The sequence below is a fragment of the Tuber melanosporum genome (genome assembly GCF_000151645.1).
Source record: "Tuber melanosporum whole genome shotgun sequence assembly, scaffold_136, strain Mel28".
NCBI lineage: Eukaryota > Fungi > Ascomycota > Pezizomycetes > Pezizales > Tuberaceae > Tuber > Tuber melanosporum.
Window position 1 is genome coordinate 155,925 of NW_003298793.1, and position 13,475 is coordinate 169,399.

The 13,475-nt window shown below is 47.6% G+C and overlaps 4 protein-coding genes; 3 read left to right on the forward strand and 1 right to left on the reverse strand.

The window, feature by feature from the left end:
- Window positions 1-818: 818 nt before the first annotated feature.
- GSTUM_00002465001 (uncharacterized protein) lies at window positions 819-4,501 on the forward strand. XM_002836229.2 has 14 exons: window positions 819-937; window positions 1,001-1,176; window positions 1,232-1,359; window positions 1,414-1,517; window positions 1,583-1,739; window positions 1,792-1,959; window positions 2,022-2,078; window positions 2,153-2,270; window positions 2,320-2,389; window positions 2,441-2,487; window positions 2,552-2,577; window positions 2,646-2,768; window positions 2,817-2,978; window positions 3,036-4,501. Exons 1-14 carry the CDS (start codon window positions 900-902, stop codon window positions 4,287-4,289), a joined length of 2,628 nt encoding a protein of 875 aa, XP_002836275.1. The 5' UTR covers window positions 819-899; the 3' UTR covers window positions 4,290-4,501.
- Window positions 4,502-5,548: 1,047 nt separating this feature from the next.
- On the forward strand, window positions 5,549-7,302 carry GSTUM_00002466001 (uncharacterized protein). XM_002836230.2 has 8 exons: window positions 5,549-5,919; window positions 6,229-6,352; window positions 6,436-6,483; window positions 6,566-6,620; window positions 6,674-6,715; window positions 6,780-6,910; window positions 6,979-7,077; window positions 7,133-7,302. The coding sequence occupies exons 1-8, from the start codon at window positions 5,909-5,911 to the stop codon at window positions 7,226-7,228; spliced, it is 606 nt and encodes a 201-aa protein (XP_002836276.1). The 5' UTR covers window positions 5,549-5,908; the 3' UTR covers window positions 7,229-7,302.
- Window positions 7,303-8,939: 1,637 nt separating this feature from the next.
- On the reverse strand, window positions 8,940-9,377 carry GSTUM_00002468001 (uncharacterized protein; the record flags this gene model as incomplete). The annotated part of the gene is made up of 1 exon (XM_002836231.1): window positions 8,940-9,377. The coding sequence occupies one exon, from the start codon at window positions 9,375-9,377 to the stop codon at window positions 8,940-8,942; it is 438 nt and encodes a 145-aa protein (XP_002836277.1).
- Window positions 9,378-10,102: 725 nt separating this feature from the next.
- The window catches only part of GSTUM_00002469001 (uncharacterized protein), a 3,893-nt gene continuing 520 nt past the window's right edge, over window positions 10,103-13,475 (forward strand). Inside the window, exons 1-4 of the mRNA XM_002836232.2 lie at window positions 10,103-10,293; window positions 10,365-10,400; window positions 10,482-10,716; window positions 10,908-13,475. The exon at window positions 10,908-13,475 is cut by the window's right edge and continues 520 nt beyond it. Coding sequence (XP_002836278.1) covers window positions 10,277-10,293; window positions 10,365-10,400; window positions 10,482-10,716; window positions 10,908-12,434 — 1,815 coding nt within the window. The 5' untranslated portion in view covers window positions 10,103-10,276 and the 3' untranslated portion in view covers window positions 12,435-13,475.

Genomic DNA, 13,475 nt, shown 5'->3' on the forward strand with positions numbered 1-13,475 from the left:
ATAACAAATCATATGACCCGAATGAGTCATATGTGCGAAACAATAACATACCTGTGACTCATAACCATGTGTCACGTGAAAACCTTTTTCATGCTAAGCCACGTTCGTGACACAATGTCACAATAGGTAGTATGGCAATTTTTAAGAGCTTCCTCCACCATAGCATCATCCTGTGACTTGGTAGTTTTAGGATGTCTTCCTCTACCCTTATTCTCCTTGCCCTCTTGATGTCCCTTTGCAATTGTGTCTCTGACAGTAGTGTAGGGTATATTAAGGTAGTGGGAAATTTGCTGATATCTCATCTGAGGCTCATGTAACCCAAGAATCCTCCCCCTAGTGAACTCAGAGAGATGTGTGGAGGGAATAGGTTTTTTGGCATGACTGTGAAGAATAGAAGACATAGTTTATTGAAAAAAAGAATTGAGCAGAATGTTTTCTTCTTGGTTGACTTAGAACAATTCTTTTAGGTACTGTTGAGAGTGTGGGGTGATGAAGAGGGGTAGGTTGTCACCAATTGTTGAATCAGGATTAATTTTGTCAACGCACAATAAGACAGCTGTAGTAACTACTGTCAGGAGGGGTCATATTGTCTCCCTGTTAAGGTCCCCGGGGCGGGCGATTGAGTACTCGAGTACAGATGACCATCAGGAGATCGAAATCGTCTCGGAAATACGAGATGCAAGAAACATGACCAGCATTTTCTGTAATTTCTTTCACAGGATGGTAAACTGCCGTATCATAATGCGGCTATCCATTGTGTAAGCAGAAGGTCGGACAGGAAAGGGCGCTACTCTACCCCACTTCCCCAGCTCCAAACAACGTCTTTAAAAGCATCACTCCACCCACCTCCATCTTATCAACCACTCCAATCGCTCTTCATCAAATACCAGCGCACAGTAATGACATCCACGGCTGATCGCGAGACTTTACCATCTGAGTATGCTTGCCCAGGGTCTCTCGTCTCATCTCACACATTCAAGTCTACTAACCTCCAAGCTAGTGTCATCCCTGTCCACTATGACCTGGACTTGATTAAACTTGACCTTAGTGCCTTCACGTACGATGGCCAGGTCAGTATTTCACTCGAGTTCAAACAACAAGCTAGTTCTATTTTCCTCAACTGCAAGGAATTACTACTCCATGGAGGGCGTCTTATTGTCGATGGCTCAGACAGTGGTCAGCAACCCGTTGTACTAGTCTTGTGGGTTAGATGAAAGCTAATAGTAAGCAGATATCAACATCTCCAAGATCGAATGTGACAAGAAGGCCGAAGTAGCGAAGCTTTCTCTTGAGAGACCAACCCCGGGAAGCGGAATGGGCGTTCTAGAAATAAATTTCTCAGGGTCTATTAACCATGAGGTTCCATGTCTACCACCTCCACGAGAAGACGTTAAGCTAATACATATTTCGAAGATGGCCGGCTTCTATCGAAGTGCATACAAAAATGTCGAAGGAAAAGACGACTGGATGTTTTCCACTCAATTTGAGTCTTGTGATGCTCGGAGAGCTTTCCCTTGGTACTCCTAAGCCTTTCGGCCCACAGCAATCTAAGCTTGCTAATAGCATGCATGACACCTGCTAGCTTCGATGAACCAAACCTTAAAGCTACCTATGATTTCTCCATCACAGTTCCAGAAAACTTCACTGCTCTATCAAACCAGCCCGTGAAGGAATCAATATCTCTGGGCGATGGTCTCAAGAAAGTTTCCTTTGAGCGAGTCCCGAAAATGAGTACATATGTGTGTTTCCATGAAAATCCCTCTCCAAGAATAAATAACTAATGAGATATAGCTACTTGCCTGGGCTTGTGGGGAGTTCGAATATGTGGAGGACTTCACCGACCACGAATACGAGGGAAGGGGAAAGCTTCCAGTGAGAGTTTACACCACCAAGGGTCTGAAAGAACAGGGCCATTTCGCCCTCCACAATGCGAAGAAGATTGTCGATTACTTTTCGGAGGTGAGTTGCATCCTTTTTTTTCCTCCTATCTTCTACCGTTTGGGGCTAATGTTCGGTTATAGATCTTCCATATCGATTATCCACTCCCCAAAGTCGATCTTTTGGCAGTCCACGAATTTGTAATTCTGAGTTACCGTTATTTCGATTTAGGCATACTACTAAACTAGAGACTGACCGGTGTAACTTTCGCTAGTCTCACGGCGCTATGGAGAATTGGGGTCTTATCACTTACCGAACCACCGCCGTCCTGTTTGACGAGAAAACATCTGACTCCCGTTATAAAAACCGAGTTGCGTACGTTGTTGCACACGGTAAGGTCATCTCCCGGCAGTTGAGGCATCCGTCAACTAAATCCAGCAGAACTCGCGCACCAGTGGTTCGGAAACCTAGTTACCATGGACTGGTGGTCAGAACTATGGCTGAACGAAGGGTAAGGCTCGACTTCAAAACACCAGACACTACATTCGCTTATACTATCCAGATTTGCCACCTGGGTTGGTTGGTACGCTATTGATCACTTCTATCCCGGTTGGCACCCACCCAACCCAGAGATTATAAATAGGATACTTTCATACTAACAAAATCCTGATAGAATGGGACGTTTGGGGCCAATTCGTTGTACGTCGGGTTTCCAGAGGCATGCATTATCACTCGCCAAATCCCCGCTAACAAAGAATGCTGCTTAGACTCAAGAATCCTTGCAAACAGCCTTCGCCCTTGACGGTCTTCGTGGATCCCATCCTATTGAGGTGCCCGTGAAGAATGCTCTCGATATTGACCAGATCTTTGACCATATCAGTTACCTCAAGGTACGCATAGCACGTCATCAAGATAGTAGAAAAGACTGATAAATATAGGGATCCGGCACTATCCGTATGCTCAGCAGCCACCTTGGCGTTGAGACCTTCTTATTGGGTGTTTCCAAATATCTAAAAAGGCACGCCTATGGAAATGCCACAACTGTAGATTTGTGGGCTGCCCTTAGTGAAGAGGCAAAGACAGACGTTGCTGCTTTTATGGTGCTTTCTGCCCCTGTCGAATTTACAAGACTGTCGACTAAACAATAGATACAACAGAGCAACTGGATTAAATCAATTGGTTTCCCTGTCCTCACAGTCACAGAAAAGCTTGGCCACATCATTGTCGAACAAAAGAGATTCCTAAGCACTGGGGATGTGAAGCCTGAGGAAGACCAGACAACTTGGTGGGTGCCGCTATTCTTGTCCGAGAAGTCCTTCACCACAGGATCAGAGAATACTACGGCTCTCATGTCCAAAGAAGCGACAATCAAAGGAATTGATACCAATTGTTACAAGTTCAACAACAACCAGAACGGGTTCTACAGGGTAAATTACCCAGCAGAGCGACTTGTGAAGTTAGGGGAGATGAGAAAGCAGCTCAGTGTAGCAGACAGAATTGGACTAATCGCTGATGCTGCTGCAATGGCACTTTCTGGTCTTGGTTCCACTACAGGCCTGCTATCATTTTTGGCCGCGCTCAAGGACGAGGAGAGTTACCTTGTCTGGGCAGAGCTTATTGAGCAGCTTGGGAGGTTGAGATCGGTTTTCTCTGAGAGCTCACAGGATATTAGGGACGGGTTGAAGAGATTCACCCTCGACCTCGTCACACCTGCAGTTGAAAAGATTGGTTGGGAATATGGAGAGGACGAGGATTTCTTGACTGGGAGACTCCGTGCTCTTCTCATCAGCACTGCTGGGGGCTCTGGGCATAAAGGGGTAATCGCGGAGGCCCAGCGCCGCTTCGAGCTTTTCACCTCGGGCAAAGACAAGTCTACTATTCACCCCAACCTTCGCCTCGCCGTCTTCCGCATTGCTATAGCCGAGGGCGGTCAAGAGGAATACGATGCCATTTTGAATGAATACCTCTCTACTTCTGCGATCGACGGCAAGGAGATCTGTCTCTCTGCCCTCGGCCGAGTCCGAAAGCCCGAGTTGATCCAACGATTCCTTGAATTGATGTTGTCTGATAAGGTCAAGACACAGGATAAGCATACTCCTGCCATTTCCCTATCGAACAATATTCACGCACGCCATGCCCTATGGGAATTCATAAGGAAAAACTGGGAAACAATCTACAAGCAACTTTCGGGTAACATGGTTGTTTTAGACCGATTCTTGAAGAACAGCCTGAACAAGTTCGTCAGTTTAGATGTGAAGGAGGACATCGAGAAGTTCTTTGTTGATAAGGATACCCACGGATTCGAAAAGGGATTGGCAATCATTAGTGACAGCATTAAGGGTAACGCAAACTGGGTCCAGAGAGACCAGGAGGATGTTAGAAAATGGGTCAAGGAGCTTGTCAAGACTTAAGGATGTTAGTTTTTTTTCCACTGGATTCTGTCATCTAGGAAAGAAAAAATAAACCTGTCTTCATCACGAATACTCACTCGCTGAGCCTTGCGATAGCGAGTTTTTCAGAGTCATTAGTTATGATACTAATAAGGTGATTAGCATATATTTCCGTGTATTCTAGGAGCGTGAACACGCGGTTATGCATAATGGATAATAGTATGTTGCTCTTGCAGTGGTGGCCAGGCGGCCAAGCGTATGGACGAAATCGGAAGGTGCACCGGCAGCACCAGCGGCCATGCGATGTCAATTCCAACGAGGTGGTACTGTACATGGGGCCCACCTCCATTCGCTTTCTAGTATTTTTCTGAGCGACCCACCACACATATGTATATTATTTGCAGCACCTGAGTACCCCGAGTTCCAGAGTAAGTTACACTGGGTTAATGCTTTAATGCTCTGTGAGCGCACCCGAATTTTCTGATACGAGTCTTCTATGGCTACTATAGTCCGTACATGCGTGTATAGATTGAGCGGAATCTTTAGAACCGCTGATGCACGAAAAGCAATTCGGACGAAGAGACAACCCCGCAAGACGCTCCGGGGAGCTCAAAAGAACCAGAAAAAGATGGGCTGAAGACTTGCGGCGCAGAATGTGCTGATAATGAACGCGGCGGCAGAGTCAACATGGAATGGACAGTCTTCGCCGATGCCATACATAGAATACCGGTACGCGCACAGATTCGGTACGACACTATCATCAACTGAAGAGTGTACAAAGGAAAGAAATTATTGTGGGATGTAGTGATACTCGTGGCGGATATCGACAGTAGATGAAACTTTAATTCAAGTACAGTACACTCTCTCTCCGAGATTTTGATAGATAAGAAAGAAAAGGGTAGAAATTTTTTTAAAATATTCATTGTATTCCTGCACACCCTTGGCAAGTCGATAGAATGAATATGCATACAGTAGGGCCACAGTGGCACATTCGACCAAGTATGCAAGGCAGCACAGCACGCCACACAGCCAATCATCTGACAGGAGAAGTGTCGAGCATCAGTTCTGGATCTCACTCAGCATCTAACCACAATCGCAATGCGCCCTTCTTTTCTTGGGCGTCGTAGAGACAGAGACAGAAAAAAACCGGAGGAGAAATGCTGTTGATTTCTCTCAGTTTCCGAGAACCCGAAGCAAGCGAACATCTAGCAACGGTGACTGCTCGTAGGCTATATTATCGGATTTGTCCTGTCTAACCTTCCTTTCTACAACCAACGAGTCAACGACCCACCTTTCGCTCGCTTCATCACTAACACAACCCTGACAAGTGAAATTCCTCCACTCAGCCAGTCCAACCTCTCTCCCCTTCCCCCCTCTCACCTACCACAACCACAATAAACCACCACCACCACCACTCACAACGAACTCTCTGAGATAACAACTCATTTCCTCCTGAGCAGAAGATACCTTACCTCTACCAACCCCATCAGCTAAACATCTTCTTCATCTTAATCATCTCAGCCTCATCCGTTGCCTCACTCTTTACACGTCGTCAGCTTCTAACTGCTACGCTGATACTCTTCCTTCCCCTCCATCGCTCCTTCTCAACGAGCTTAAGATAACTTAAAACTCTCGTCATCATGAATCCCGAGTGGTATGTGCCCACCCCTCCTCACCTTTCCCTCCCGCTCTATTCCTCAGTTGCAGCCTTATTTTTTTATTTTTTTCGGGTCTTCGTCTCCTATCCTCATTATCCTGCACCGCCGGATCTGTCGGGTAGGCCCAAATGCTAACTCAAGCTTCTCTCCGCAGAGCCTCTTCCCCCTCTGTCCTCTATGTCTCTGAGCTTCATCTCCCGTGGCAGATGGGCCGTTACCAGCCCATTCTGAAATCGGAACCCACCCGCGGTGTTCTTTGTTTATCCTTAACACTGCTTGCTGACGGGAAGGATTTGTGATAGATACGATTATCTCTTTAAGCTCCTTCTCATCGGTGACTCAGGAGTCGGAAAGTCCTGTCTGTTGCTTAGGTTCGCCGATGATACTTACACCGAGAGCTACATCTCCACCATTGGTGTCGACTTCGTTAGTCTCCCAATGCATCTCTTGTGCCGCCAGCAATTTTGCTAGTATGATGGGCCTTCCCGGCTGACTATTTATTCCACTAGAAAATTCGTACCGTCGAACTTGAGGCCAAGACCGTGAAACTTCAAATTGTATACTTTCTTTTTCTTCACTGTTCTCTTGCCCCTGGCATGCAGTTTGCAGGGTCTTGTCGCTGACTGAGGCTCCTTGCAGTGGGATACCGCCGGACAGGAACGTTTCAGAACCATCACTTCCTCCTACTACAGAGGTTTACTCTCTTTTTACCCGAACAAGCGACTAGATCTGACTTAAGGTTTTCAGGAGCTCACGGAATCTGTGTTGTGTTTGATGTGACCGATATGGGTATGCTATATGACCTTGTCATGCTTGCGTCACCGGATATATTGCTGATGGCTGTTCCCTCCAGACTCGTTCAACAACGTTAAGCAGTGGCTGCAGGAGATCGATCGTTATGCCACTGAAGGTGTCAACAAACTCCTCGTTGGGAACAAGAGTGATATCGCAGATAAGAAAGTCGTCGAGTACACTGTGGCTAAGGTTGGTCACATTTTAAACTATCACATGATGTCAATGTTTAGATCTGATAAACCGTGTCTCGTGAGTAGGAATTTGCGGACAGTCTCGGAATCCCATTTTTGGAGACCTCGGCAAAGAATGCTACCAATGTCGAGCAGGCTTTCCTAACGATGGCTAGACAGATCAAGGTAAGCTAATGATGTGTGTGGTATGAAACATAGCCACAGACTAATCGCTTCTAAGGAACGCATGGGATCTACTACTGTCAATAACAAGCCCACCGTCTCGGTCCAGCAAGGAACAGGTGTCCAGCAGGGATCTGCCGGTGGATGTTGTTAAACAATTACTCTTCTTCGTTTTGCCCACCAGACTAATTACAACCTCAAAGATCAAGAAAAAAAAAAGAAAAAAAAACCTTTGCACTAGACATCCGACTGGTATTCCGTTTTCGTGGAATGTCTGGTCCCAGTTTCCCCTTTTTTCTCTGATAGCTTGGATGGAAGCATTGCTTTCTGCGTTATTTTTTTTTGAAAGGCGGCGGATGTTAAATGGGACCTGGGGCGTGGGTTTTTACTGTGGAGTATGGATGGAAATTAATGGTCTGGTGGAGATATTCTCAAGGTGTCTTGCGAGAAGGTAGGGGTGATGTGAGATGTGTGAGTAAGTGGAAGGCAGCTGGTGAATGGCGGCCGTATTACACGTGAAATGAAGGGAGGCCTGGGAGTCTAACGTCATTTTGTTTTTCTGTACCTCTTTCTTTCCTGTCTCGTTCTTAACGTTAACGCATGTGAACTTTTCTCCGGCTTCTATCACTCGTTTGCTGTGCAATCATTTTCTATATCTCCAGGTTCAATGGGAATTTCTAGAGAAGCCTTATCGTGTGATTTATCATGAAAGTTTCGCGCGAGATTGTGGTTTGCCGCCCTAGACCTACGGATCTCACGGATCCGGCCTTCATGCTTGCGGATGTGATGCGATAAGATTTTGAAAGCTTCAATTATGCACTCGTAGTATCACGAATACGAGCTCAGCACCATACCAAACAATAATCAGCTACCGGTAAGTTTGTTATAACAAAAACGCCAAGCCTTGAACCCGGAGTCGAGCAATTATGATACAATCCCGCCCCATCATCTATAGTCATTTTTAGACCACTACCCCTTGAACTTCCTCAATGTAACCTATCCATCGTCAGTTCCTGCCCCCAGAAAGAAAGAAAGAAAGCTAACCTGCGAAACCTTCTTAACATCCCTAGCTGTAATCCCAACCCTCTTCTTCCCAGCCCTCATCACAGTCCCGCTAGCATCGACGCGCGCATGGACGTTGGCTTCGTGGATGAGCTGCTGCATGAAGAGGACGTAGTCGAGGTATATCTAACCAACCAATCGAACCATCATTCATTAATCCGCTTAGTTAGTTTCCGCGCCAGTAGGTAGATGATTGATTGATGGAGGTATGGTGACTGACCATTACGTCGGCGTTTTTGGAGATGCGGAGGTTGCTATGAGCCTTCACTATGCGCTTGAGGTTTGAGCGAGGGTAGGGTATTGGCGGGGACATTTCGGGTTGGTTTGGTGGGGTTAGTTCGGTGGTATGTAGTTGTGATGATGGTGTGTTTTTGTTTGGGGAAGGAGAGCAGGGAGTCCTGGGTGAGGCTCCGGTTGCTACCAGGGTACGATGCCAGTATCATATGCATGCTGGATAAATCAGATAGTCTAAGGGGCATAGAGTATATACTCCGCCGGTGGGTGGTTCTTCGGGTGCTCCCAAACCCTTTGGCTTGGAGTGTGAGAATTAAGTTAGACTAAAGGAACCGAACATGCAAAAGAGCGGTACCGGTATTGCGGAGCTTAGGTGCGCTTACTCGTGACGCGCTAAAACAAACAATATGGTAAATAGTACTCATAGAGAAACGGCATTTCAGCGATATCTTGAGATCTCTTGCTTCCTTCCTTTCGCTCGAGTCTACAAAACAAGAAGGCACCAAGCAAAATTAAAACCTGCATTTCCGTATTCCCCACTGCCACCTCCTCCCTCAGCGGCCCCCGTACTAAGGGTTAAGATTGTCGTTGCTAGCCTTCTCCCAAGGTTTCAGCCTCTTCGCGCGAACCGGTTCACTCGGTGGTGCCGAGTTGAGCTCATTGGGGATCTGCTTGATTCCAGGTATTGGCTGGCCCGTTGTGATCAGTTCAACAATGTACGCGAATGAATTCGGGTACGGTGCATCGGGAGTTCCTCCGGATGTAGTGGCGGGGGTGTTAGGGTCCAGATTGCCAAGGGGGAATTGCTCGCTGTTGACGTCGCGCTCTGTCGTATCTAGGATGGGCTCTCCGTTGGTGCTGTCCAAAGGGGTGCTATGCTCTTTCTGCGCAAATTCTGGAGGGTTTTCTGGGGCGGTGGCAGTGGCAGTGGTAGTGGTAGTGGAGTTAGGTTTCCCCTGGGAAATGCGGGCCTTGTAGACGTTGTAGTCGACCTTGATGCCGGTCATTCTATAGATAGCATTTCGTCAGTCTTGTTCTTGATGAGTGAGGGTTACTTGGATTGAGTACTTAGAGTAGAAAAAACATTTTGCCCGCAAGATTAATTCTTCTCTTTGCTCTGCTGTAGGCGAAGGGACCGATGAGAGGACCGATTGCAGACCGGTCTATCGTAGAACATAATATTGTGAGTTTTTTTCCCTTCTTTCCTTCCTTTTATATGCAATGTAGGATTGGGGATTAGGTTGGATGTACTTGAAACTCCCGGTCCGAGTCCCAATCATAGGTCCCAATGGCATTTAAACACTCTAAGTCGGCGGACTGCAGGAAGGACTGGCTCGTCATTTTCAGGTTGGGTGGTGAGGCTAACGGAGTGAGAAGGTCATGGCTACTTCATTGTGGTGGGAGGAGAGAGAGGGAAGGGTTGAAGGAGTGGCGGCGTATTTTCGAGAAAGTGCAATTGTGTGAGTGACGGTCTTAGATAAACGCAATAAATTTAATCGTCCACAGTTATGGTGGGGCAGGAACATGAACAGGATAATCTACATGAGTTCGTTCTGAGTTATGTGACAGATGACACTGTCAGCCTGACTAAAGCAAGGTATTCCTTGCGGCGCTTCACTTGCTCAACTGATCTACTCTTTGCCTTCCCCCAGAACCTGCCACCCTCTCCTTCCTCTCAAGCATCTCTTCCCACTCTTCCTCTCTCAACCACCACCACCCTCTCTGCTTTACTCCCACACCTCCATCCTCTTCGACATCTTTCATTGCAACTTGTATGCTTCCAAAGCAATACTGCACACCCTCATCTCTGTCCCAATTATCTAACCGAGCTGTACTTAAAATAGGTGTCCACGTTCACTAAAATCGCCAATACATTCCCGGGTCGTTGACCCTACTCGCTTCACTCATGTCTGAATTTATCGGGTTGGTTTTCCATCGCTTTGTTTGGCAAATTATTACAGAAGACTTGACTAACAATCTACCTTTCTATACAGCTCCCGGATCTCCTTGATCTCCAGGAGCGATATCCGGTATACACTCTTCTGCTTGCTTGCGTCGGCCGTTTATTTCCTTCTTCCTCGAACTGACCAACCCCATCTCTCGCTAATTAGTTATGTTGGTCGTCTCCATGACATCAATTCCGAAAATCACACTGTTGCCCTGGAACAAGTCGTTTCTCATGGGACGGAAGGTAGACGCGGTGATCCTGCTAAAGAGATCGCTGGCTCAGACAATGTTTACGAGTATATCGTTTTTCGCGGTGGCGACGTCAAGGATCTAAGGATCGAGGAGACTGCACCTCAGCCACCCCAACCTCAGGTGCCAGATGATCCCGCCATTCTAGGGGTACGTTTGGAGAAAATTTTTTTTTTGTCCCCCCCCCACTGCAGGGTTTTGAGACCCGGCTTTCCTTTTCGAATGTTTGAGGGGTCTCGGATATTTTGTTTTTACTCAAATTCTATTGATGAATGGTCGTTCAATTGAGCTACGCGATCGTACTTTCATACTGCTTGCGGTAGCTAATTTGGTACTACTAGAGCTCAACTCGCCCACCTCCCCCGAGCTATGCCCAGGGAAATCAGCAGCCTCCCAATCAGTACCAACAGCAAATGCCGCCGTACTATTACCCTCCCCAGGCTCAGGGTCGTTACGGCTCCAGTCCGTACCAACAGGGAGCTATGTATGGTGCCTACCCACCTCCTCAAGGTCCCCAGCAGCCAGGGCTAGGGCAACCTCCTGCCGGCATACCCCAGGCTCAGCAACAGCCTACCCAACATCAGCAAAATCAGGCCCCCCAGCAGCAAGGCCAAACCCAAGCTCCGCAGCAAGCTCCCTTGGCCCAGCAGCAGACCCCAACCCATGGTCCCCAGAATAGAGCGCCACTACAAGCCCCAATTGGGCCGGCTGCTAACCGCCAGCAGCACCCCCAGCAGCCATTGAATCGTGGTCCTATGCATCAAGGCCCTAATGCGCAAAATTCTATAGCTCAATCCCAGCCACCCGCGCATGTCAAGATAAATGAGAGGCAAGTACCTCTTACCTCCGTGCAGCAAACTGCGAACGATAACTCCAAACCCCCGACTCCTCACGAGGATAACGAAACTAAACTAGCACCCCCGGCTCCTGTGGCTCAAAACACTGGCAGAGCACCAACTGGACCTAAGGCGCATGCAGGAATTGTACCGGCACTTCCGTTACCTTCCCACAGCCGGCCTCCACGCTCCCCAGCGCTCTCTTCGCCCCAACCGGTAACCCGCAATGCTCAATCTACTGAGGCTTCTGCATCCACCTCTGCACACAACGACACCAATGCTGCTGTCCAGGATCTAGCTAACAAGGTTAATCAGTTGGCAATGAAGACAGCCGTTCCTGCTGGTAATAGCAACGTGGCAGGGCCTGCGCCTACTTTAAACGATACCAATGATGGTCCTAGCGGAGAACCGCGCCCTGCCCGCGGGCCAGGTCGTGGTGGATTTGCCACTGGCAATAGAAGAGGTTTCCGCGGCGGCTTCCAAAACCACCAACCCCGTAAGGTTGAGGTTCCTACTACAGATTACGATTTCGCGAGCGCCAATGCGAAGTTTAATAAGCAAGACTTGGTTAAAGAGGTTATCGCAGGTGGGGAAGACGAGAGAGTTACTCATCCGGAGACTCCGGCCAATGGCACTAATGGATATGTAGATGGCAATAACAAGGACGAAATTGTCATTCCCCCTGCAAAATTCTACAACCGTCGATCCAGCTTCTTCGATAACATATCGTGCGAAAACAAAGAGCGCGCCGAAGCCAAGGAAGGAGAGAAACCCAGAGGCGGGGCGGTCTGGAGGGGGGAGGAGCAAAAGAAGAATCTGGAGACCTTTGGCCAGGGAAGTGTAGATGGCGGATTCAACCACTACGGACGTGGTGGATGGAGAGGAAGGGGCAGAGGAAGGGGCTATAGCCGTGGGAGAGGTGGTGGTGGTTACGGTGGAGCCTACAATAGGGGTGGATATAGGGGGCAATCGCAAGGTCAGCAGCGGCAACAAGACGGAGGAGCAGCGGCTGGTGATGGAGATGATAATTAAGATGTGCAAAAAGAGATAGTCTCATTGGATGACAGCATTTTTTAGTGGAAGGATCCTGACAAGCGAGGGCGTTAAAGGGGGAGGCGAAGATATCATGGATAGCTGCTGGACTTGATGGATGATGGTGATGGAAGTATCATACAAGGGTTTCTTTTCATGCCACTTTTTTTGTTCTCTTTCTACCAATTACTCAATTCCTTTATTGTATGGTCGGTGTGTGCGCTTTGTCAATGTCATTCGGGAATCTGGTAGGGGGCACAGCTGTATTCTCTTTTTCTATTTCTTTCCTTTTCTTCTTTCTACCTACCATCATCCTCCTCTCCACCCTTTAACCTTGGAGTCCCATTTGGCTTCTTATATTCTGGGGGAAAAAAAACTTTGATCGAATCCCTTCTTACGTGTCTTTTTAACCAGCGGTTGCTTATTTGTTTGCTCCCGTCCCCCCCCTCTTTTTTCTTCCCCGGATCGCTCTAGTGATAGTAATATGATCTTTTCCCCCGGGGAAGGAAAACAAAGTTTGAACTGGTTGTGATGATGTTTTTCCCCTCTTCGTTTTTTCTTACTCTTTACCTCGGCGGTGGTCGCGAGTGGGTTTTCTAAACGAGAACCGAACCCTATCATACATCAGCATCAGGGGCCCGTTTACTCCCCGCGGTTTATGATACCAGGCCTCTACCGCAACAGCGAAAGAGAAGGCACAGTGCTTCAAAACTCATTTGCATATTCCTTCCCCCCCTCCCCTGTGCCCACTTTTCCATCTACTCATTTCCATTCGAACTTGGACTACAGGGAGGAAGATTTCTTTCTTTCTACTGTAAGTTCACGACGGCGCAACGGATATGATACTACAAGTACTAAATGTATGGCTAGTTGGGTGCGGATAATATTCCTTCTCATTTTCTTTCCCTTTTTATCCTTATTCTACTTTTTACTTGAGATGTTTGATTGCTGTAGGAGGCTGATGGTGTAGGATGGTTTCCATGACTATTACGTTCTGTTTACGGTATGGTCCAACCAAACAAATGCCGGCCGGGGACTACG